This window comes from Octopus sinensis, linkage group LG30 (genome assembly GCF_006345805.1).
Source record: "Octopus sinensis linkage group LG30, ASM634580v1, whole genome shotgun sequence".
Taxonomy (NCBI): Eukaryota; Metazoa; Mollusca; class Cephalopoda; order Octopoda; family Octopodidae; genus Octopus; species Octopus sinensis.
The window spans coordinates 7,250,364-7,273,373 of NC_043026.1; the positions used below are offsets into that span (position 1 = coordinate 7,250,364).

At 40.5% G+C, this 23,010-nt stretch overlaps 1 protein-coding gene across 1 annotated transcript in view; it reads left to right on the forward strand.

The window, feature by feature from the left end:
* The window catches only part of LOC115226754 (WD repeat-containing protein on Y chromosome-like), a 172,659-nt gene that overhangs the window by 130,747 nt on the left and 18,902 nt on the right, over window positions 1–23,010 (forward strand). Inside the window, exons 13-20 of the mRNA XM_036515118.1 lie at window positions 1,028–1,136; window positions 2,841–2,882; window positions 3,958–4,022; window positions 13,747–13,811; window positions 15,575–15,734; window positions 17,184–17,434; window positions 20,009–20,173; window positions 22,397–22,512. Coding sequence (XP_036371011.1) covers window positions 1,028–1,136; window positions 2,841–2,882; window positions 3,958–4,022; window positions 13,747–13,811; window positions 15,575–15,734; window positions 17,184–17,434; window positions 20,009–20,173; window positions 22,397–22,512 — 973 coding nt within the window. The remainder of the gene's footprint in view (window positions 1–1,027; window positions 1,137–2,840; window positions 2,883–3,957; window positions 4,023–13,746; window positions 13,812–15,574; window positions 15,735–17,183; window positions 17,435–20,008; window positions 20,174–22,396; window positions 22,513–23,010) is intronic.

Below are 23,010 nucleotides of genomic sequence, written 5' to 3' on the forward strand. Positions count from 1 at the left end.
GATACAGGTATATCAAATACCGTACAACACGAATGTTTGATTCATCAAAATTACCTCCTCCCCTAGAGGATCTATCAATGCATACTAAATGGCAATTAAGACCAATTCCATTTGAGAAGAGGAGAGAATCTCAGGAATAAGGAATTCTTCAAAGTTGACCTAGCATTAAGGAAAAAAATAGGTTTATTTTCCGGAGATAAGACGACAGTCATGGACACACGTTTCTGCCTCAATAACTGTCATCAGAACAGTAGTTGTCAAACCTTATCACTTGTAACCAAAGGACTTAGACTTGATCTTAACTGCCATTTGATTGTTATTTGATTGGCAAGTGAAATTGAAATTGAATTCGAAATCGATGACTGGCACCCGGTCGTTGCCAGTGCCGCTAGACTGACTCCTGTGTAGGTGGCAAGTAAAGAAACACCGTTTCGACCTTGTGCTTGAGGAGACCTATTGAGCCAAGTACATCAACATCAAAATCAATGGAAATTGTAGTTGTGATCCCTGTGCCGGTGGCACGTAAAAAGCACCATCCAAAAGTGGTTGATGCCAGTGCCGCCTTGACTGGCTTCCATGCCGGTGGCACATAAAAAGCACCAACCGATCATGGCTGTTGCCAGCCTCGCCTGGCACCTGTGCTGGTGGTACGTAAAAAGCACCCACTACACTCACAGAGTGGTTGGCATTAGGAAGGGCATCCAGCTGTAAAAACACTGCCAGATCAAACTGGAGCCTGGAGCAGCCTCCTGGCTTCCCAGACCCCGGTCGAACCGTCCAACCCATGCTAGCATGGAAATAGACGTTAAACAATGATGATGATGATGGTGTCACACTAGCTTACTGACGGGTCACTCTCAAGTGCTACTGGTTACATCTAATCCAAAACAATCTGTTACATGGTTGGGTCAACCTGGGCATATTTGCAGTAAATACCTGTAATTAACCCAGGTTGATTGAATCACCAGCCCTTGTTGTAAATGGTCGTTAATCTATTATTTCTCTCTCGCTGTCTCTGTTATTTCAGTTGGGTATCTTCAGTTTTTGGACTGTTTCATATCTTGTTCCACGTCTTGGAAGGATGCTTTGGTTCTGGGATGGATGGAGAAACACGTTGTCACTTCAGAAATTCTAAGGTAAAAATTCTTATAATCATTATTACCATTATTAAGGTGGTGAGCTGGCAGAATCATTAGCATGCTGGATGAAATGCTTAGTGGTATCTCATCTACCACTACGTTCTGAGTTCAAATTCCGCCGAGGTCGACTTTACCTTTCATCCTTTCGGGGTTGATAAATTAAGTACCAGTTATGCACTGGGGTCGATGTAATCGACTTAATCTGTTTGTCTGTCCTTGTTTGTCTCCTCTGTGTTTAGCCCCTTGTGGGTAGTAAAGAAATAGGTATTTTGTCCATTTTTATGTTCTGAGTTCAAATTCCACCGAGGTCACCTTTTCCTTTCAGCCTTTCGGAGTGAAATACTGGGGCCAATGTAATTGACTAGTCCCCTCCCAACAAATTTCAAGCCTTGTGCCTTTTGCAGAGAGGATTATTATGATTATTATTAGCAGGGCAGTGAAATGGTAGAATCATTAGCACGCCAGGCAAAATGTTCAATGGTATTTTGCTCATTGCTACTTCCTGAGTTCAAAATCTGCCAAAGTCGACTTTACCTCTCATCCTTTCAGGGTTGATAAATTAAGTACCAGTTACGCACTGGGGTTGATGTAATCAACTAGCCCCCACCCCACCCCTAAATTTCAGGCTGTAGCCTAGTGTCGACAACACAAAGGCGAGCTGGCAGAAACGTTGGCACGCCGGGCGAAATGCTTAGCGGTATTTCATCTGTCTTTACATTCTGAGTTCAAATCCTGCCCAGGTACACTTTACCTTTCATCCTTTTGGGGATGCAAACTGGGGTCGATGTAATCAACTCAATTCCTTTGTCTGTCCTTGTTTGTCCTCTCTGTGTTTAGCTCCCTGTGGGCAATAAAGAAATAAACGCAAAGGATTGTTATCATTATTAAGGCAGAATCCTTACCACGTTGGCCAAACTGCTGTGCGGCATTTTCTGTCTTTACATTTTGACTTCAAATTCTGATGGAGTTAGCTTTGCCTTTCATACTTTTGGGGTTGATAAAACAAGTACCAGTTGTGTACTGGGGTCAATGTAACTGACTTAAGCCCTTCTTCAGATGAGATATTTCGACTAGTGAAAGATCAATGTGATAAAACCCTGTCAGAACTTCATACCTCATCACTCAATTGGAATATCAAGTACAGAAGATGGGTATTGGTCCTGGTAAGTTGCTCAACCTGTTAATGGTGGTGGCACTCTGTCGGTTGCGATGATGAGGGTTCCCAGTTAATCCAATCAACAGAACAGCCTGCTCATGAAATTAATGTGCAAGTGGCTGAGCACTCCACAGACACATGTAGCCTTAAAGTAGTTCTCGGGGATATTCAGCGTGACACAGAGTGTGACAAGGCTGGCCCTTTGAAATACAGGTACAACAGAAACAGGAAGAAAGAGTGAAAGAAAGTCGTGATGAAAGAGTACAGCAGGGGTCACTACCACCCTCTACTGGAGCCTCGTTGAGCTTTAGGTGTTTTTGCTCAATAAACACTGTCTGGGAATTGAAGCCGCAATCCTACGACCGCGAGTCCGCTGCCCTAACCACTGGGCCATTGTGCCTCCACAGTTGATAATAAACTCCCTCATATGACAATAAAGGGACCTCTTAGACTCCTTATTATTCTGTCAATGATTATTCATATTTAGCCCCTGTTTCATGTTGGTTTTATTTTTATTTTTACTTCTTTTTATTTTATTTTCAAAGTAAATCAGAGAAGAGACAAGAAGCAAGAAAGATACAAAAAATGTAAGTTAAATTAGTGTGTGTGTGTAATTTTTCTTTTTCTTTAATTTTTTTTAATTGACTATATATATATACAACAAATTAAATTTAAATGTTGAAGTGAATCTAACGGTTTTTGTGTATTTCTTAAATGGCTTATAAACACCTTCCACGCTGCAATTGTTTTCATTCCAGCACCCGATCTCAGATCAGGTCTCAGGTCACTTGCTATGCAAGTACATCTCCATAATATATATATATCAGACTAGAGCCTGGTGCAGCCTCCATGGCTTACCAGACCCCGGTCAAACCGTCCAACCCATGCTAGCATGGCCGCAGTCAAATGACTGAAACAAGCAAAAAAAAAAGATAGCTATCATTGAAGACTTTGCAATTAAATTAAACAAAACGAAGGAGAAAACTTCTTCAAATATTAATAAAATGGAAGAATACGAAAATAAACGTTATTTTCCATCTTGCTGTTAATTTTATTTCATTTTGTAAAAATAAAAATTTATTTCATGGTTTATTATTGTTTAGATTAAAAATTATTTTTGTTTATTGAAATAGAAATCTTTCAACATCAATGGAAATTGTAGCTGAGATACCTGTGCCGGTGGCACGTAAGAGAACCATCCGAATGTGGCTGTTGCCAGCGCCGCCCCAACTGGCCTCTGTGTCGGTGGCACGTAAAAAGCACCATCTGATTGTGACCGTTGCCAGCCTCGTCTGGCCCCTGTGCTGGTGGCGCATAAAAAGCACCCACTCAGAGTGGTTGGCGTTAGGAAGGGCATCCAGCTGTAGAAACACTGCCAGATCAGACTGGGCCTGGTGCAGCCTTCAGGCTTCCCAGACCCCAATTGAACCGTCCAACCCACGCTAGCATGGAAAACGGACGTTAAACGATGATGATGATGATTTTGAACCATTTACGTATCCTTGAGGGCACCAAAACCTTTTCAGTGCTTAGGGCCTCTTTGGATCTTAATCCAGCCCTGAAGATAGGTGACATATTACAACAGAAATAACAACAACAATGTGTTCTTGTTGCCTCTTGAGATGAGATTCCTTAACATCTGGTGTTTGTTTTGTATTTCAGGGTCAACTTCCAAATCCCTCAAGGCATCAACAACTTCCACTACAGCCCACAGTTCAACCTGATTGGTGAGTTACAATTTTGTGGTTGCAGCTTCTTCTCCCATCTGTACATATGTGCTTTTGCTTTTCTGGTCAGGATTAGAATTGTCCACACACACCATACACACATGCTCGTGTGTGTGTGTGCACGTGTGTGTGTGTGTATCTATCTATCAGCCTGTCTCTCTCTCTCTCTCTATCTATCTAACTGTCTGGGTTTCTCGCACATAAGGAGTCTGAAGATACATCGTAAGGCTAAAACCCTTATGAGCGAGAAACTCAGAGTAATCCCGTGAAGCCGGCTTTGAGTCGAACCAGGGACAGCTTATGAAAGGGAATATTCCTTGTATTGTTTGTCTTGTACTCTGTTTTTCGTTGTTAAAAAAAGTCCATTTCCTAGTTTGTTCTTATGTTTTCGTTTCTCGTTGAGTTCTATGTTTATTTGTGGTGTCCTGTACTCATATATATATATATATATATATATATCATCATCATCATCATTTAGCGTCCGTTCTCCATGCTAGCATGGGTTGGACGGTTCAACTGGGGTCTGGGGAGCCCGAAGGCTGCACCAGGCCAGTCAGATCTGGCAGTGTTTCTACAGCTGGATGCCCTTCTTAACGCCAACCACTCCGAGAGTGTAGTGGGTGATTTTATGTGCCACCGACACAGGTGCCAGACGAGGCTGGCGAACGGCCACGCTCGGACGGTGTTTTTATGTGCCACCGACACAGGTTCCAGACGAAGCTGGCGAACGGCCACGCTCGGACGGTGTTTTTATGTGCCACCGACACAGGTGCCAGACGAAGCTGGCGAACGGCCACGCTCGGACGGTGTTTTTATGTGCCACCGACACAGGTGCCAGACGAAGCTGGCGAACGGCCACGCTCGGACGGTGTTTTTATGTGCCACCGACACAGGTGCCAGATGCATGTATATATACATGTAGATGTAGGTATGTACATATATGTATGTGTGTATGCATATATTTTATTTATTAAATTATTGTATGACTGAGCGCGCTCATGTCGTTTCGTTTCATTTCTTTTCTTCCAGTAAGTTTATATATATATATATATATATAAATTATATATATACATGTGTCCTCTTCTCTCTGGTTTTGTGTCCTGTCCATTCCACTTTGTCTTTTATATCACAGAAAGACATGATGGAATAGACGGGGCAAAACCAGAGAGAAGAGGAAATACGATGGACAGAAAGTTATTAAAAAGCTCACAGAATGTGTGATGAAAGAACTAATAATAATTATAAAGCTAAAGTAAAAATCAAATAAACAGTGCGTGTATTTATCAACAAAATGATCGTCCCCAAATATAAAAATATCTATTTCAACACACGATTATACATCAAGAATTTTGCAAAACGAATACATAAATTATTATTGTTATTATTATTGGCGATGAAGAAAACAAAATGAAAAATATTTTCGGAAAGTGATACGTAAAAAAAAATTCCAAAATCACTGCAGACCCTATTCGATCCCGGATCTCCTCTCACCAAAAGCTTGATGGTATATTAAAGTTTGCCTCCGTCACTGTTGCTGATAACGTGAACAGCTAAAGGGAGATAACTTCAGGCATTTTCATTTTGTTTCCTACAGTAGTTATTCCCCTTTCTTTTCTCTTTCCAGTTCTTTTTTTCTTTAGCTTTTTGGGCGATCAACTGGAAAGATCGATGACGCATGGAGGAGATTAACGATGCTGTCGACTACTCCTTTCCGTTTCTTTTGTTGTGAGTTTCTAATCGCGTCGATGGCAATGCTTTCGGTGATGTTGTCGATAAAATAAAATGGCATTCAACCGGATGATACAAGCGTGGCTGTGTGGTAGGAAGCTTGTTTACTAGCCACATGGTTCCGGGTTCAGTCCCACTGCGTGGCACCTCGGGCAAGTGTCTTCTGCTATAGCCCCGGGCCGACCAATGCCTTGTGAGTGGATTTGGTAGACGGAAACTGAAAGAAGCCTGTCGTATATATATGTATATATACAAGTGTGTGTGTATGTGTTTGTGTTTTTGTGTTTGTCCCCCTAGCATTGCTTGACAACCGATGCTGGTGTGTTTACGTCCCCGTTACTTAGCGGTTCGGCAAAAGAGACCGATAGAATAAGTATGAGGCTTCCAAAGAATAAGTCCCGGGGTCGATTTGCTCGACTAAAGGCGGTGCTCCAGCATGGCTGCAGTCAAATGACTGAAACAAGTAAAAGAGTAAAAGAGAGAGTATTCAAGCGGATGATACAAGCGTGGCTGTGTGGTAGGAAGCTTGCTTCCCGACCACATGGTTCCGGGTTCAGTCCCAATGCTTGGCACCTTGAACAAGTGTCGTCTATTGTAACCCTGGGAAGGCGTTGAGCAGAAAAGAAACGTTAGCACACCGGGCAAAATGCTTAGCAGTATTTCGTCTGTCGTTACGTTCTGAGTTCAAATTCCGCCGAGGTTGGCTTTGCTTTTCATTCTTTCAGGTAGATAAATTAAGTACCCGTTTCGCACTGGGGTCGATGTAATCAACTCAATCCCTTTGTCTGTCCTTGTTTGTCCTCTGTGTTTAGCCCTTTGTGGGCAATAAAGAAATATATTATAACCCTGGGAGGATCAAAGCCTTGTGAATGAATTTGGTTGATGAAATCTGAAAGAAACCCGTTGTATGTATATGTGTGTGTGTGTGTTTGTCTGTGTTTGTCCTCCATGACTGCTTATCAAGCAGTGTTGGTGTGTTTACAGCCCTGTAACTTAGCAGTTCGGCAAAAGACAACTACAGAGTAAGTCGTTGTCATGTATTGTACGCCTGCTGTGCATTAATGATACACCAACAAAAGGTTTCCCAAGTGGTAAGTAGCTTGTTTACCAACCACATGGTTCTGGGTTCAGTCTCACTGCGTGGCACCTTGGGCAAGTGTCTTCTACTATAGCCTCGGGCTGACCAAAGCCTTGTGAGTGGATTTGGAAGACGGAAACTGAAAGAAGCTCGTCGTATATATATATATATATATGCGTTTGTGTGTCTGTGTTTGTCCCTCTAGCATTGCTTGACAACCGATGCTGGTGTGTTTACATCCCCGTTACCTAGCGGTTCGGCAATAGAGACCGATAGAATAAGTACTGGGCTTACAAAAGAATAAGTCCCGGGGTTGAGTTGCTCGATTAAAGGCGGTGCTCCAGCATGGCCGCAGTCAAATGACTGAAACAAGTAAAAGAGTAAAGAGTAAGCGTGCATTCTCCAGCTGCTTTACCATTCTTGTTCAATTAGTGCTTGATCTTGACCATTCATTGTAACCTTTGCCTGCCCCTTGGTCGACTTCCTTGCTCTACTCTTCCTTCCATGGTAATGTTTTCCATACAAAAATGGATGTGAATATATAAGAGTTCGAAACCTCTCATTTTCTTCTTCTGTCAAAGAAAATGTTCAAAGAAAGATGGTTGCATGTTGCGAGGGTGCTGGGAATGAAAGATTCCTCGTGAACATGTCATAAGTCATACAAAAGTTTCAGTAGGAGAATGGGGCTCGTGGGGTTGGAGCGTAAGCCATCTCCCTGCTTCATCTCATGTCTGTATTTCGTCCTTGTTGTATCTCATTCGATTTCATTCGATTTCATTATATTTTGTAAAATTTTAAAAGTCATATAATCATTGTGTGTCTGACCCCAATCAGGCTGTATTGTCCCTCTCTATGTTTGGGCCCTTGTGGCTAATAAAGAAATTGGATGTGAATATATAAGAGTTGTACAAATGTGGTTACATCTTCTGTGATTGATGCTGAAACAGAAGAGAGTAAGAAATGCTCCTGTAGAGGTAGCAGTAATGGGTAAAAGCAAAGTGAGCTCGCCGTCCTCATTGCCTGGGTCTGCCCAAAAGAGGGAACAGCGAAAAGAGGGAGCAGCGAAAAGAGGGAGCAGCGAAAAGAGGGAGCAGCGAAAAGAGAGGAAGATGCTTGACTGTCTAGGGTTTTTATACCACCCAAGTGGCAATGTCATTGCAGTGCCACCTACTGATGACAGAACGAGGGAGCATAACTCTGCCCGGTTCCTTTTAGCCTTTAAGGCCCTTGTTATACCACTCCCCCATTTGAGGAGGGGAACGTGTGTCACAAGATGAAAAGTTAGAGTTTGACAGAGACAGATTTTCTTTTATTCTTTTATATCTTTCAGTCATTTGACTGCGGCCATGCTGGAGCACCGCCTTTAGTCGAGCAAATCAACCCCAAGACTTATTCTTTGTAAGCCCAGTACTTATTCTATCGGTCTCTTTTGCCAAATCGCTAAGTTACGTGAACGTAAACACACCAACATCAGTTGTCAAGTGATGGTGGGGGACAAACACAGATACACAAACACACATATATATGTATATATATATATAATATATATATATATATATATATACATGTATGTATATATATGTATGTATCTATGTATATATATATATGTATGTATATATATGTATATATATTTATCTATATATATATATATATATATATATATAATATATATATATATATATATATATATATATATATACATGAAAGGTTTCTTTCAGTTTCCATCTACCAAATCCACTCGGCCTGAGTCTATAGTAGAAGACGCTTGCCCAAGATTCCTCACAGTGGGACTGAACCCAGAACCATGTGGTTGGGAAACAAGCTTCTTATCACTCAGCCACTCCAAAAAGTGATTCTGATCGGAGTTTGTTCCTTAAAAGCAGTCTTCAAACTGATAATTTAGGGGTTTTTTTACTGCTTAAACAGGGAGCTTATGCATGTATATGTCTTTGTGTGTGTACATCTCTCTTTGTATATAAGTGTGCTTATGTATGGGTATATGTATATATGTGTATGTGTGGGTGTTGGTGTTTGTACATGCATCTGCTTACAATCAAAAACTCCCTATTTAAGTGGTAAAAACTCTAAATTATCAGTTTGAAGATTGCTTTCAAGTGAGAAACTTTGATCAGAGTCACATTCTGTAAACATCCAACTATTAAACAGGAACAATTATCAGAAAAGCCATTTCTATTCATTTTTTCAAATATACCTGTGCCGGTGTCACATAAAAAGCACCATCCGAACGTGGCCGATGCCAGCACTGCCTTGACTGGCTTCTGTGCCAGTGGTACGTGACCTGCCGTGCTTGAGGAGACCTATTGAGTCAAGTACATCAACATCAAAATAAATATCAAATGGAAATTGTAGTTATGATACATGTGCCAGTGGCACATAAAAAGCACCATCCGAACGTGGGAGATCCCAGCCTCCTCTGGCCCCTGTGCCGGTGGCACGTAAAAAGCACCCACTACACTCACGGAGTGGTTGGCGTTAGGAAGGGCTTTCAGCTGTAGAAACACAGCCAGATCAGACTGGAGCCTAGTGCAGCCTCCTGGCTTCCCAGACCCTGGTCAAACTGTCCAACCCATGCTAGCATGGAAAACAGACGTTAAATGATGATGATGTATGAACCGATTGTATGCAGGAATAAACTTCTTACAACTTTTTAACATCTTATCTTATCCATTTTTGACAAATATGATTGTATTTATAGAACTTCATTCTTTAAATTAATCATATGCTTAATATACTAATTCTTATTATATTATACATGTATAGCACCCACTACACTCTTGGAATGGTTGGCGTTAGGAAGAGCATCCAGCTGTAGAAACAGTCAGATCAGATTGCAGCTGCTGGCTCTCCAGACCTCAGTCAAACCACCCAACCCATGCTAGCATGGAAAATGGACATTAAACAATGATGATGATGATGATGATATATATATATATATATATATATATAAATGAAAAGAATGGAGTCGAATGAAGATTTTAACAAAATTCCTTTACTTTCGACATATGTTTCGAAGACTGCATACTCTTAATTCCGAAGGAATGAAGGTTGCATTATGCCGTCTTCTCATCAGGAAATACAAGGAACCTCTATCAGCCTATAAAAAAACACACAAATTTCCACACACGAACACGGGGTTCTGCCCTTGGCATGTAACTTCAACCGTGTTTTACTGACGTGAATTTGCTACCCAGATATCGATTAACCGAATTATCCATACTAGGATAATTCATTCACCTACTTAAATATATATATATATATATATATATATATTAAATAAAATGAGACAACAAATCCAAGGCGATGTGGAATTTTTAGGACATTTATAAAGAGAAAGTGCCACACAGCGGGACTGAACCTGGAATCCTGTTTGTGTGTGTGTGTGTGTGTATAGAGTGTTTGAAGTGGTGTACACATATTGTATATTGAGAAAAAGGTGTTAGAATTTTAGATAATTCTTTTTTTAACCAACTGAAATTACATGAGAAAGCATTTTTATTTTTATCTTTTCTCTCCTTTTTTCTTCTTCTTTTTTTCTTTTTTTACATTTTCCTTTGTATACCTATCAACGCATTTTTTCACAAGGTCTCATTGACCTTTCAAGATGTCAACTTCAGGAAGTACAATGGGAAAGAAAAGAAAAGAGAGGCGGGAGCGGCAGTCGTCACCAAAAAACAAACAAACAAAACATTCCTATGGGAATGTATATTCCTTTACACTTGTATAGCCAAGGCCCATATTCTGTGTAATTTCAACTTTTGTACAAACAGAGATGAAATATTTGTGCAACATTCATAAATTAGGAAACTAAAGTCAGTTCTGTTTATAATTTAACCTATTCTCTGTCTACATCTAATCAAACATCATCAATGAGTTGTGTATTGACATATATATATTGTCTAGTGGAGGCGCAATGGCCCAGTGGTTAGGGCAGCGGACTCGCGGTCATAGGATCGTGGTTTCGATTCCCAGACCGGGTGTTGTGAGTGTTTATTGAGCGAAAACACCTAAAGCTCCACGAGGCTCCGGCAGGGGGTGGTGGTGATCCCTGCTGTACTCTTTCACCACAACTTTCTCTCACTCTTACTTCCTGTTTCTGTTGTACCTGTATTTCAAAGGGCCGGCCTTGTCACTCTCTGTGTCACGCTGAATATCCCCAAGAACTACGTTAAGGGTACACATGTCTGTGGAGTGCTCAGCCACTTACACATTAATTTCACGAGCAGGCTGTTCCGTTGATTCGGATCAACCGGAACCCTCGTCGTCGTAACCGACGGAGTGCTTCCATATTGTCTATTTAGCTGGAAGCCACTCTGTACGATATAAATTATATAACAAAGCAGGGCCTACTTAAATATATTTTTAAGTATCTGTCGTCCTTTTGAATGATTTATTTTTGTTTTTCCTGCTTGTTTCGATAAGAGAATTAAAAAGAGATCCTTTTCACACGAATAGCTACATTAAATATGTTTCCTAATCAGTGAGAAAATGTAGTCCTAGATCTACGTAAGTTCTATAAGAACAACAGTTGTCTAACACACGTGGACATGCCTACAAAGTCAGAAAACAATACAGCTCCCATGACTTTCGGAAACATTTTTTCACGCTCAGAGTTGCTGAAGCATGGAATAAACTGCCTGCGTCAGTTGTTGACTGCCATGACACTGCATCTTTTAAGGCCCTCATGCTTTCCGAAATCCGCCGAAACTTCACCTGATTATATATACACTTTAGATGAGTTGTAGTGCACCTGAGCACTGTACACAATTATTATTATTATTATTATTATTAAAAATCCCAATGTTATATGTAAATTCTCGGAGTGGTTGGCGTTAGGAAGGGCATCCAGCTGTAGAAACACTGCCAGATCTGACTGGACTGGTGCAGCTTTCGGGCTCCCCAGACCCCAGTTGAACCGTCCAACCCATGCTAGCATGGAAAGCGGACGTTAAATGATGATGATGATGATGATGATAATCAAGAAAAAAGCAACAAGAATGGATCGGTAGATTAGTACAATTGTTTCATACTATAAACATTTTATTTCAAGCTGCAAATATTACTGCAAATATAATGTCAAGTATTCATCAGCTAATTTAGCTGATGAATACTTGACATTATATTTGCTGTAATATTTGCAGCTTGAAATTAAATGTTTATAGTATGAAACAATTGTACTAATCTACCGATCCATTCTTGTTGCTTTTTTCTTGGTTATAATCACCCCACATAATTTATGGTTAATACCATAAAGAATCTTGGTGCATCTAAGTTAAGTACCATATTCATTTGAATTCATTTGAATTCTTTTGAATCTTAATTATTTTTGCTGAAATTATATTTATATACATATATATATACACCCACCATCGCTTGACAACCAATTTTGGTGTGCTTATGTTCACCGTAACTTAACGGTTCAGCGAAAGAGACCGATAGAATAAGTACTAGGCTTACAAAGTCTAAGTCCTGGGGTTGATTGGTTTGACTAAAGGCAGTGCTCTAGCATAACCACAGTCATGTGAAAGAATAAAAGGGAATATATATAGATACTGTAAATCCTTGAGTATAGTCCGCCCTTGAGTATAATACGCAGGGGATTTTTAGGGGGCTGTATCTCTGAAAAATCTAAACCTTGTGTATAATACGCACCCCTTCTCTAACTTGAGTCAAGGAGGTCTATATAATGTCCTTGGTTTGTAAAAATGTATACGGTAATGTCCTTTATTATTATTGTATATATAACATAATGCAAACGTGTAGCTTTTTTGTGCATTTTGTTTGCAGAAAATAAAGAAATAACAGTAATAACGTTTAATAAATGTTGCTTATTGCAAGTTATGGATGATCCTTTTATGACTTCATTGCTTTCAGGCTTAGCTTAAGGTATTTTCATGCCCAACATCACAAAATGTGTCTGAATAAACATTGCCGGACAGCAAATAGAGACTCGGACATTGCTTAGAAAATAATTTTCATTTTTAACCTTGTATATAGCACGCACTAGGGATTTTGACCTTTAAATTTTGGGGAAAAAATGCGGATTATACTCGAGGATTTACAGTATATATATCTGACCATTTATAGAGACGATATTAAGATTGGAGCCACATTAGGAAACAAAGTTTTAATGTAATGTAAAAGTTTTCTTTTCAAACAATATCATTACAATTAAAAAAAAATAATAAAAAAATACTGCAGTAAAATGACCATGAACTATTTTGACAGACACCAAAAAAACCATCCAGCACACATTATACATGCATATATATATGTGTGTATATATATATATCATCATCATCATCATCTCCGTTTAGTGTCTGCTTTCCATGCTAGCATGGGTTGGATGGTTCAACTGGGGTCTGGGAAGCCAGAAAGCTGCACCAGGCCCAGTCTGATCTGGCAATGTTTCTACAGCTGTTTGCCCTTCCTAACACCAACCACTCTGAGAGTGGGTGCTTTTTACATGCCACCGGCACAGGTGCCAGACGAGGCTATATATGTATACATATATATATATATAGATAGATACGTGTATATATGTATATATACATATATACATATATATATATATATCGTCCAACCCATACTAGCATGGAAAGCGGACGTTAAACGATGATGATGATATATATACACATATATACATCTAGCACACTTTATACATATATATATATATTTATACGTGTGTATGTATGTATCAATGTATTTAACACCTTGAATATCAAAATAGCTTAAACAAGACACACAACTCTATGTGTGAATACATCAATTTATATAACTGCATCAGCTAGTATACACTTAATGTTTATATAATATTTTTCTCCCTTTTGGTTTGACCTCTGACCTCTATTATGACCACCACCCCTTAACATAAATCCTCTCCCTTCTTTTTTTTTGTAGCTACAGCTGGGGTCAACCACAAGATCTGTCTCTGGAACCCTTATGTGAAGTCCAAACCCAATGGGGTAAGTATTGTCACTACTACCACCACCACCACTACCACCACTACCACTACTACTACTACTACTTACCACCACCACCACCATCATCAGTCGACCTTTGATCAAATGTGTTACAGTCATAACCATCCTAACTTTTATTCAGGCATAGTGTATCTCGGACTACAATATGTAAACTCGCACATCCTTCATTCTTTTTCTTATCCACAATGACATATACATGCATATATGTGTGAATGTTGGTGTCTATCTGTGTGTGGATCCTTGTAACCAAAAGCTCCCTGTTTAAGCAGTAAAAAAAAAAACTCTAAATTAAAAGACTGCTTTTAAGCAACAAACTCCAATCAGAATCACTTTTTGGAGTGGCTGTGTGGTAAGAAGCTTGCTTCCCAACCACATGGTTCTGGGTTCAGTCCTACTGCGTGGTGCCTTGGGCAAGTGTCTTCTATTGTAGCCTCAGGTCGACCAAAGCCTTGTGAGTGGATTTGGCTGATGGAAACTGAAAGAAGCCTGCTGTATATATATTATATATGTGTGTGTGTGTGTGTGCGTGTGTGTGTGTATTTGTGTGTCTATGTTTGTCCCCCCTCCTACTATCACTTGACAACTGATGTTGGTGTACATTATTTACATTTGACAGATATTTGTCCTCATCTTGTTTGTTGTTAACATAACGTTTCAGCTGATGTACCCTCCAGCCTTCATCAGGTGTCTTGGGAAAATTTCAGACCTGGGTTCTCATTCCTAAGGTATTTTTCGATGTTATTCTTATTAGTATTATTCAGCTCACTGCCTGGAATCGAAGTAGAAATCTTGGGGTTAGTAGCCCATGCTCTTAACCCAGGTTTGAAATTTCCTCAAGACACCTGATGAAAACTGGAGGGTATATCAGCCGAAACGTTGTATTAACAACCAGCAAGGTGAGGACAAATATCCGTCAGATGTAAATAATGTAAATAATTTCTCATCTCTTAAGTATAGAACTGATGTTGGTGTGTTTACATACCTGTAACTCAGCAGTTTGGCAATAGAGACTGATAGAATAAGTACTAGGCTTACAAAGAATAAGTCCTTAAAGGCGGTGCTCCAGCATTCACCATCATAGATCGCTAACCACTACACATTCTTAATTTTCTCTCCTTGTTTCTTTCTGTGGAAGAGCATAGGCTTGAAACGTTAAAGACTTCTTCACTTCCCAAGCATTAAACTAATACATCTGTTTGTTTTATACACCTTCTGTCTTCATCTTTTTTTTTTTTTGTGAATTTTCCACTATAGGCGCAGGAGTGGCTGTGTGGTAAGTAGCTTGCTAACCAACCACATGGTTCCAGGTTCAGTCCCACTGTGTGGCATCTTGGGCAAGTGTCTTCTGCTATGGCCCCGGGCCGACCAATGCCTTGTGAGTGGATTTGGTAGATGGAAACTGAAAGAAGCCTGTCGTATATATGTATATATATATATGTGTGTGTGTTTGTGTGTTTGTCCCCCTAGTATTGCTTGACAACCGATGCTGGTGTGTTTACGTCCCCATCACTTAGCGGTTCGGCAAAAGAGACCGATAGAATAAGTACTGGGCTTACAAAGAATAAGTCCCGGGGTCGATTTGCTCGACTAAAGGTGGTGTTCCAGCATGGCCACAGTCAAATGACTGAAACAAGTAAAAGAGTAAAAGAGTAAAGAGTATATGTATATGTGTGTATGTATACTAAATTTTTGTCACGCAAGTTTTGAGTTTTCTTTTCTGATTTCTCCTTTGTTTTCTTTCACAGATCCTCCAAGGTCACATGTCCAGTGTTGTGGTTGTCCACATTTGGTCCAGCAGGAGTCTGCTCTTCAGTTTCTCCAAAGACAAGGCACTGAGAATCTGGGACATTCAACTGCAAGTCTGTGTGCAGCGTTTAGTTGGAATGTTCCCCAAGGTCGGTGACGGTATGTTTGTTATATATCTCCACCTTCCTCTCTATAGTGATGATGGGTTTGTAAAGGGAACTGGTTGCTTCTTTACACTTTTGGGGTGCAACTTGGGTGCAACACAATTTCCTTTCTTTTTGTTTCTAGAAACTACCAGTCAGGAACGAAAAGCAAGTTTAGAAATATATAATTCTTTATTCTCTTATTCAACAATGAAACACGATGGTATACTGGTATCCATTCTTACAACAATTCAGCAGCAATAGATAGGTTAAATCCCAAGCGTCTGGGACAGGAGAATTGGTTGATCACATGTATGAAAATACGTCCTTTCTCTTCGATTGCCGTGCCTCAAGTTCCCGAACGCTATTAAGGAACGCTATAGAATTTATTCTTCAGTCTCTAGCACATGTGCATGGGGGAACTTCCTTATGCCTTTCCAGAAGGTTCCAACCCCGCACACGCACACTGAAGAAAGACGTTCTGCACACGCACACTGAAGAATGACGTTGCGTGTGCGCACACTGGAATATGACGTCACTACAGGTTAATAATCTTCAAAAACATAGATAAAAACCAAAAAAAACTGATGGATTTAAGAAGATTTGAGCAATCTATTCTGCTACTTGGGCAAAGCAGTTATGGAGGTAAACACAAGGCCTGCTTCTTATATATATATCTAACATTAGCTAAAATGGTAATGGTTAGATATTTAGAACCCTACAAAAGCTAGGGACGGATCTAAGAATACTTGTGCAGTTTTTGATGATGGTGTTGATGATGTTAATGATGATGTTGATGATGACGATGATGATAATGATGAGGAGGGGGAGGAGGATGACGATGAGGATGATGATGATGATGATGTTGATGATGACAACGATGATGATGACGACGACTCTTTTATTCGTTTATTCTATTATTTGTTTCAGCCGTTTGACTTTGGCCATGCTGGAGCACCGCCTTGAGGGGTTTTAGTTAAAGAAATTGACCACAGGACCTATTCTTTTAAGCTTATTACTTATTCTAGCAGTCTCTTTTGCTGAACTGCTAAGTTACAGGGATGTAAACACACCAGTACCGGTTGTCAGGCAGTGATCGTGGGGGGGGGCAAACACAGACACAAAGACGCACACACATAGATACATACATACACACACACATACACAGATACATACATACACATACACACACACACATACACACACACACACACACACACACACACACACACACACACACACACACACACACACACACACACACACATATATATGCAGCAGGCTTCTTTCAGTTTCTGTCTACCAAATCCACTCACAAGGCTTTGGTCAGCCCGAGGCAAGCTTCTTACCACACTTGATGACGATGACGAAGATGACGATGACACCAACGAATTGATTCCATGCTGTTCTTTCTAGTTTATATTTCATTTTAATTACACCTGTATTCGTTTTGTATTTCCTGCAGTTTTCATCAGTTTGTTCCTGGACGAAGTGACTGACCACAAAGAGGCCAGCAACACTGGCAGCAGTACTAATAACAGTACCAGTAGTAGTAGTAGTAGCAGCAGCAGCAGTAGCAATAGGGAATCAAACCGTCTGTTCCTCACTTTTGGTCCCATCTTCACTGTGATTGAAATGAAAAATGAATGCCGCAACCGAGTGGTGAGTCATGAAACTGTGGTTGTGGCTGTAGCGTACAGTCCATCTTACAATCAGGTAGGTGTAGGTCTTGTTGTGGTAGTTGTGGTGGTGTATAACTAGATATTAAAGTATTTCTTAAGCAAAGAAAGATTTCATAGAATTGGCTCTGAAGAAGCTATAACATGCTGTACAGGCACTCAGAACTAACTGCATTGTTCCTTATAGCCGAAACAGCTGTAAAGTAATGAAAATGATTATGTAACTCCTGTCCTTTTGTCATTCGTTTATTAATTAATACACACGCACACACACACACACACACACACACACACACACTCACATACATACACAGTCTCATGCAGAAAACATTGTTGATCTACTTATCCTCTTATGCTTCGATATACAAATGTTTAAATATTCCAGCAGCTCACTACCTCAGTATTTACATTTTTCTATGAATATATCAATCATGATATAGCTTTATCCGTGCCTCAAGCATGAAGTGTGTAGATATTTATATACATATATGTGTGTGTGTACATGTGTACATGAAATACAAAAAAATGTTTACATATCCATGCATGTTATCTATAAGTAGCACTCTGTTGGGAAAAAGGTACATCAGTCGTAGATGGAAATTTTATATCTGCCATTCAAGAGGCTTCAACTTAACCGATTTGTAAAGTAAGTGTATAGATAAGCCAGTTAGGTGGGTCAATAATCAAAGCGCATGGAATACAAAAGATGTATATATGTGCAGACAAATGAAAGGGAACATTACAAGGAGATGAAGAAAGGCATTACAAGTCTGGGATGTCGTAAGTTAGGCTAGAAAGAATATTAAATATGTTTAATGCAGAAGATGTATATATAGGCGTAGGAGTGGCTGTGTGGTAAGTGGCTTGCTTACTAACCACAGGGTTCTGGGTTCAGTCCCACTGCGTGGCACCTTGGGCAAGTGTCTTCTGTTATGCCTCAGGCTGGCCAAAGCCTTGTGAGTGGATTTGGCTGAAAGAAACCTGTCGTATATATGTGTGTGTGTGTTTGTCACCCCACCATCACTTGACAACTGATGCTGGTGTGTTTACCAGAATAAGTACTAGGCTTACAAAGAATAAGTCTTGAGGTCGATTTGCTTGACTAAAGGCGGTACTCCAGCATGGCCACAGTCAAATGACTGAAACAAGTAAAAGAATAAAAGAATATATGTGTAGACAAATGAAACAGCATTAAAAGGAAATTACATTTATGCATCCGTGGCATTACCAATCCAGGCTGTCATTAGTTAGGCTACAAAGAATATTAAATATGTTTAATACAAAAAAATGTATTTTGTACAGAAAACAGACTCCACCAACTGCCAGGGGGGCAAGCTAGAGGTAGAAGATAGCTTCTGTTATCGAGGTGACCAAGTTGCTAGCAGAGGTAGATGCTCCAAGAGTGTGAGAATAAGATTAGGCTGGGCAAAGTTCAGAGAGCTCCTACCTCTGCTGGCAACAAAGGGCCTCTTTCTTAGAGTGAAAGGCAGATTGTATGATGCCTGTGTGTGAACAGCTATGCTACATGGCAGTGAAACATGGGCTGTGAAAGCCGTGGACATGCATAGGCTTGAAAGAAATGAAGCCAGTATGGTTCACTTGATGTGCAATGTCAGTGCGCATGTTTGACAGAGTGTAAGCGTCTTGAGAGAAAAGTTTGGCATAAGAGGAATCAGATGTGGTGTGCAAGAGAGACAACTACACTGGTATGGTCGTGTGATGCATTTGGATGAGGACAGCTGTGTTGTATGGCAGTGAAAGATGGGCTCTAATATGTGTAGGCTTGAAAGAAATTAAGCTTGTATGCCTCGCTGGATGTGTAATGTCAGTGTTCATACACGACAGGGTGTAAGAACCCCGAGAGATAAGTTGAGCATAAGAGTCGTCAGATGTGGTGTGTAAGAGACACTACTGCACTGGTATGGTTGTGTGATGTGTGTGGACGAGGGCAGCTGTGTAAAAAAGTGCCAATCTCTAACTGAAGAGGGAACCTGTGGTAGAGGTAGGCCCAGAATGATGTGGAATGTTGTGGTGAAGCATGATCGTTGAACTTTGGGCCTCATAGAGGCAATGGTTAGTTTGGTGATATGCTGTGGTTGAGAAGACCCGTCATGCTGAGTGAAATCGTAGATGTGACTGAAGCTGGTGTCACATAACTGGCACTTATGCCGGTGGCACGTAAAAAGCACCTTTCGAGTGTTGGGCCTCATGGAGGCAAAGTGACTGAGTTCCTTTTGAGTGTTGGGCCCCACGGTGGCAATGACCGAGACCTTTGGCATTAAGTCATGCTTGAGAAGAACATCCATCAAGCCAAGTAAAACCACAGTCGTGGAAGATGCCGGTGTCACAAAAAGGGCACCCATACCAGTGACATGTAAAAGCACCCACTGCACTCTCAGAGTGGTTGGCATTAGGAAGGGCATCCAACCATAGAAACCATGCCAAATCAGATTGGAGCCTGGTGCAACCTTCCAGCTTACCAGCCCTGGTCAAACTGTCCAACCCATGCCAGCATGGACAATGGACACTAAATGATGATGATGATGATGATGATGATGATGAATGCTGTGTGTTTACATATCTCTAAGTTTCTCTTCATTCTATATACAAGGTGGTCAGTCTTTCACAAGATGGCACTCTGACATTCTGGATGCTAGACAGCGGTCAAAAAGTCAAACATCTCTCTAATATACACGAGAAGGCTGAGATGCTGTCCTTGGCTCTAGATCCCAACACCAACAAGTTGTACACGAGTTCAACTGATGGCTGTGTCAAGGTAAGAGGCAGATCTTTGTTTTGGTTGGTTGGTTGTTGTTTTTGTTTTTGCAGTTGTTTTTTTAGCCCAAGGCCAAGCATAATCCAAGTCTGACCGAGGGTGAAATAATCACCAAATCTCAAATATAAATATCTCTCTTTCTCTGTCTCCAACTCCGTCTCTCTCTCACTCTCTCTCTATCTCTCTATCTCTGTCTCTCTCCCTATATATATATATATATAATATTTATTTATGGCCCACAGAGGACTAAACATAGAGGGGACAAACAAGGGCAGACAAAGCATAACTGGTACTTATTTAATCGACCCTGAAAGGATGAAAGGCAAAGTCAACCTCGGCAGAATTTGAACTCAGAACGTAACAGCAGACAAAATACCTATTTCTTTACTACCCACAAGGGGCTAAACACAGAGGGGACAACAAGGACAGACAAATGGATTAAGTGGATTATAATCAACCCCAGTACATAACTGGTACTTACTTAATCGACCCCAAAAGGATGAAAGGCAAAGTCGACCTTGGCAGAATTTGAACTCAGAATGTAGAGGCAGATGAAATACTGCCAAGTATTTTGTCCGGTGTGTTGACATAGCTATATGGCTACATGTATATACATATTTCGTATTTGTCTCTAAAATAATTCTTTTTTCTTTGCTCTGCTCCCTAAATTGACTCTCTCTTGTTCGTGATGCATGGTTGCTCTTAAATACAAAGACCCTCCCTGGTGAACAATGTACCCCCCCCCCCAGCATAGACTAGTTATTAGTGACTTTAGACTTGGGACCAGAAGGATGCCAAAAAGCAGACCAATCTGGAAAAGAAGGACTTGGAAGCTTAAGACCTGTCACATGGTCAGAGATTTAGGGATATCCTTACCGAGAAATTTGATGAGAAGGTGGAGGAGTCACAGTCCTGTGACATAGAAGGTAGATGAGAATTCCTGTGAGACAGCTTGCTGAGCACCAGAGACCAAATCTGTGGCTGGTGCAAAGTCCCTACCTAACCTAAGGTAACATGGTAGTGGAACAATACTGTAGACAAGGCCATTAGAGCAAAGAAATAGGCCTGGAAGAGTGAGGGTAGTAGGGGACTGTATCACATGGATGGCCAGAATGGAAGCTAGGAGACAGGTATATATAGCCAAGGGAATAGCAAAAAAGAAGTTTGCCAATGTTCAGCAACGTGAGGACCGAAGAACTGAAGTATTTCAGATTTCAAGACAGTGTGTGAGAGAAAACCATGATGCCATAGGAGAGAAATGTGCCCGCATGGATGATAATGCAATTGTGTTTAATGATTCTGCAAAGGAAGAGGCTTGGAGAAGCCATTATGAAAGACTGCTGAATGTGGAGAATGAATGGGAGGAGGAGAGTCTGACAAAGGTTGACCCAGTAGAGGGACCTGAATTGACAGTACCCAGGTAGATAAAGCAATTAAGGATACGAAGACAGGGAAAGCACCTGGCCCATCAGGAATCACCACAGGGATGCTTAAAATATCAGGTGGTGTGGGTTACTTTCTTCTCACCCGCATCGTAAATCAGGGAGTTCATGAAGGAGTCGTACCCAATGACTGGTGTAGCAGCAGCACCATAGTCAACTGCTACAAGGGGAAAGGTGATGCTTTAGATAGAAATAACCACAGGGGTATCAAATTATTGGATCAGGTGATGAAAGTTACAGAGAGTGTCACAGCCCAACTAATCAGGGAGAGAGTTAGCTTAGATGAGATGTAGTTTGGTTTTGTGCAAGGCAGAAGCACCAGTGATGCTTTATTTCTGGTAAGGCAACTGCAGGAGAAGTACCTATCTAAAGATGAACCTTTGTATTTGGCTTTTGTTGATGTGATATCTTAGGCAAGTGTCTTCTACTATAACTTCAAGCTGACCAAAGCCTTGTGAGTGGATTTGGCAGACGGAAACTGAAAGAATCCCGTCGTATATGTATATATGTTTGTGTGTCTGTGTTTGTCTCCACACCATCGCTTGACAACCAATGCATCCCTGTGACTTAGTGGTTCGGCAAAAAGAGGACCGATAGAATAAGCACTGGGCTTAACAAAGAATAAGTCCTGCAGTTGATTTGCTCGACTAAAGCTGGTGCTCCAGCATGGCCACAGTCAAATGACTGAAACAAAAGAATAAAAAGAATAAAGCAGTAAAAAAAGGATGAAACTTTTATATCAGTTGGTGACCTTAGTTTCATAGCGTTTCTTATGTTTCAGGTGTGGGACTTCAATGGACACTGTTGCCATAAGCTAATATGTGCTGGAGGTCAAGAGGCTGAAATTGGCCAAGTCAGTGTGTTGAAGGGCAGTGTTGCTGCTGTTGGATGGAAAAGGTCAGTTCGTTAATTACTGTTACAGAAATTAATTTTTGTTTTTGTTATCCTTACATATCACTAGCTGACCATGTGCCACCAATAATGACGGCTAATTGTAGTATTTTGTATATAAATAAGGTACATAATAATCACACATACAGACATTCACATACTTCCCTTCTACACGCACATACATACATATACTCACACAGAGTTGAAATGCTGATTTTTTTTCACCTCGCCCTTCCTTATTCATCTATCACCACTTCCTTTCTCTCATTGCTATTACTTTCTCTAACTACCTCTCAGTCACGGCCATTACTCTCACTACTTCTCCTTCACTGAATTACTATTTTCTCTCCTCCTCTGCGACCATTCTGATTCTAGACAAATATATAAAAACACTAAGCTCATTATTATATTAAGAGATGTATATTTCTTTTCCTTTTCACTGTATACCGTGCATAATTACTGTTTCTTTTATATTTCTTACTTTTTTTTTTATTTTATCATTTC